At 39.6% G+C, this 3,498-nt stretch overlaps 1 protein-coding gene across 1 annotated transcript; it reads right to left on the reverse strand.

Annotated features, from left to right (window-relative positions):
- Positions 1 to 1,290: 1,290 nt before the first annotated feature.
- On the reverse strand, positions 1,291 to 3,182 carry LOC123212226 (9-cis-epoxycarotenoid dioxygenase NCED6, chloroplastic). The gene has a single exon (XM_044631308.1). The coding sequence runs from the start codon at positions 3,151 to 3,153 to the stop codon at positions 1,384 to 1,386; it is 1,770 nt and encodes a 589-aa protein (XP_044487243.1). The 5' UTR covers positions 3,154 to 3,182; the 3' UTR covers positions 1,291 to 1,383.
- Between the last annotated feature and the right edge of the window lie 316 nt (positions 3,183 to 3,498).

The raw sequence follows: 3,498 nt of genomic DNA on the forward strand, positions 1-3,498 counted from the left end.
AAATTGAATTTGAAAATTGAAAACTTTAGAGGGAAAATTGTTATTTTTTAAAATTTAGGTTAGAAAAAAATTATAAGTTTTTAGGGTTTAGAAAAAAAAAATGATATAACTAAGAAACTTAATTAATTTTAATAATTTATAGATGAGTAAATAAAATTTTTAAAATTAACAAAAGGAATCTTAAAAAAACCGCTTCCCTTGGGTGAGAAATAGTCCTTTGGTCTATAGTTAATTACGTACATACATCAATCACACCAACAAATAAAATAAGATATTATAATAAAATATTTTAAAACTTACAAAAGTCAGTGATTCTGATTCTATCAATACCCTTAATAAAATAAGTCAAATAAATACATATTGTCGCAGTCTGAATGATTAATTGATGGTTCTGTGCAATACCTAGCGGCAACATGCGCCAAGTTAGTCTAGTGTTTTCAATGTTGCTGCTCAAACGAAAATAAGCGGAAGGCATAATATTAGTTCAAACGTACAAAGTAAATAACACAGAAAAATAAATATAGAAAGCTCAATATGTTAGAAATAGTGCGAACCCTGTTCCCCACAAACGTAGGCTCTAAAAACACCTTCCCGGATAAAGAAACGAACTCCACTCCCCACGAACATAGCTCTAATACCGTTTGTCATAGACTAAACAGTTCGTCATCGACCCTTGCGGCACTGAGTGACTCCCCAGCGGCTAAGTTAGCCTTAACCCTGATATACTACTCCAAACTTGGCAGAAACAAGTTATAAAAATAGAATAGTGGAAGCATTAGTCCAAGTAATACACCATATTTTCCAGAAAAATTCTCTAGTCTTAATATTCTTGAGTGCTATTTTATGTGTTCTTGACTATTTGTTTCTGCTATTCCATTGTTATAACTTGTTTTCGTCAAGTTCGGGTAACGTATCGAGATTAAGGTTAAATAACTGTTAAGGAATCGTTAAATATTGCAGGAGTTGACAACACACAATTCGGCTTGTAACAATATTCCTCTGAATTATAATACAATTGGAATCACATAGCCAATCCATATATACTATATAAACATTTTTGTTTTTATTATCCAAGGGTCTTGCCAACTCTCACTCGAAGAATTATTAATAATGTCGAAAATGTATTGGATTTACAAATATAGAAATTCAAACTCATATTATATAAAATCAATTGATTTGTGTTAAGGTTCAATTTCTTACACTTATATACTGCTAATTTTTATTATATTTATTAGATATGAGATTTTAGTTAAAAAAAAAAGGGTATGAATTTTATGATGCAACCTTGCGTGGGAATGTCATTAGGCCTTTATATAACTATCCATTAACTATCCTGCTGGCCTGCTACACATAAATACAACTCATGGATACACATAAACTTCATCATATGACCTGTCCATTTAATTCATTTTCAGTAACAAAAGTGCCATGAAACCCATAAGGAACTCTACTAGGCAACCTCACTGAACTCACCATCTTCATGCTTGATGCTTTCACTATCACCAACTCAGATGTTTCTCTTCTCTCGTCTCTCACAAAGCTCATTATATACCCGTCTCCTTCACTTCCGTTTTTCCTTTCTGCTAAAAAATATGGTTCACCACCAAACCGACTTGACCCGTACATCAACTTTGTCACTTCACCAGTCTCTAAATCAACCTTCGCTATGCCACTACACTTCGGCCATGGTTCCGCTATTGCCAGGTAAACAAACCGGGTCTTTTTACCCAATTGCTGCTTGTTTACCTGACCCGCTTCCAAATTCATACCCGACACTATAAGCCGCCGGGTTGACTCTCCTCTTGTTAAGTTCAATCGTATCTCCGATAATTCACTCCGAACTGGCTCTTTGTAATCGTTGAAAACGGAGTCAGGCGGGTTCATGCATGACCCGATAATAAAAATAATCTCATCACCATTTCTAGAAGTTTCCTCCCATGCATTCCATAAATGGAAACAAAAACAATCCGGTACGTCGATCCATCGAATACCCGATTCAGTGAGGTCATTTTTTGACAGAATTCCGAACCGGGAGGTCTTGGTTTTGTCATAAATAACGGGTGACCCGCCCCAGATCATTTCGGATAACTTGAATACCACTTGATGATCCGGGATAACGGCACAATTTTCTGTAATAGCGAAGTCATGAATCATGGTTGGTTGATCGAGGGAAATGTCCACATCACGTGACTTCTTTCCTGACTCATTATCAAACCTCAGGTACTTCAAGTACGGTTTCTTCACAACATTGTAACTAAGTGCATGCAAATCACCTGTGACGGGGTCCACTTTAGGGTGTGCAATCATGGGACAATCAAGCTGACCATCAAAATTGAACCGTCCGATTGTTTCAAGATCACCGTTGGATTTGATATTAACTTGGTAAGGAAGATCATCTTCCGACATGGCTAACAATCTACCGTTGAAGTAAACCAGCCCCGCATTCGCCACACCCATACCACATGACCCATCCACCAAGCCGGCTCCAGCACGAGCCATAAACAAAGCCAGCCGAGCCAAACCCAAGTGACCATGCAGCTCACCAATCGGCTTGGGAAATATCGGTCTACCCCATTGGACTTCTTGCTCGAGCCGGCTTGTGCGCGTGTACCTACAGCTGTAACTGGCTTGATTTCCAAATCCTAAAGTAACGGCGTGAATCATACCATCGCCGTCAAATAAATGGTGTCCACCTGAGAGCTCAAACATAGGATTGGCGCCATTTCGAACATAGACGCCATGTAAGCAAGATGGAATCTGGCCGACAACTTTGAGCCGATGCTGAACCGGGCACTCCTGAACCGGAGCAAAATTACCCGATATCTGAACCGTGGGGTCGACCCTTTTTGGCAACGTTTTGGCTTTGCCAAAGTATCCAATCACTGAATCTTCAATTTTGTCTAAAGCCAAGGCCGCTAGCTTTTGAATTGGGTTAAAGTGAAGTGGGAAAGCTTGTTTGGTGGGGCTGAAAATAGGCTCTGGAGAATCAGTAGGAGACGAATAAAGCGGTGGGTGTGGCGTTGGCAGCGGTGACTGTGGTAGCTTTAAGGGAAAGGTTAATTTGGAAGGATTGGTAAGGATTTTGCAGGTGAATTTAAGGTGGTTTGGTTTGGTTGGTGGGGAGGTGAAGAGATGAAGAGACGAGGATTGCATTTTAGTGGATGAAGATGGGAGGCCGGGAGGGGGGGGGGGTGGTGGTGGTGTTGTGGTGGTGTGGTGGGTGTGGGGGGGTGGAGTGGAGGAGGTGAGATAATGAAGAAGATGATGGTTCCGCGGTGGTTTATATAGTAAGAATAAGTGCAATGTTGCTTTAGCAGGGCGACAACTAGCAAGTCTTCTTTTGAGGAGAAAGGATGAATGGACACGTGGACGATGCGTTTGCAGGACATCATTGGGCCGCATCACTATTTCCCACCCGTGCTTTGGTCAAAGATACGATTAATTTTGAAAAATCAACGTTACATGCATATATTTTAAATATATAAAAAATATATTATT

The sequence above is a fragment of the Mangifera indica genome, chromosome 3 (assembly GCF_011075055.1).
Source record: "Mangifera indica cultivar Alphonso chromosome 3, CATAS_Mindica_2.1, whole genome shotgun sequence".
In the NCBI taxonomy this organism is placed as follows: domain Eukaryota; kingdom Viridiplantae; phylum Streptophyta; class Magnoliopsida; order Sapindales; family Anacardiaceae; genus Mangifera; species Mangifera indica.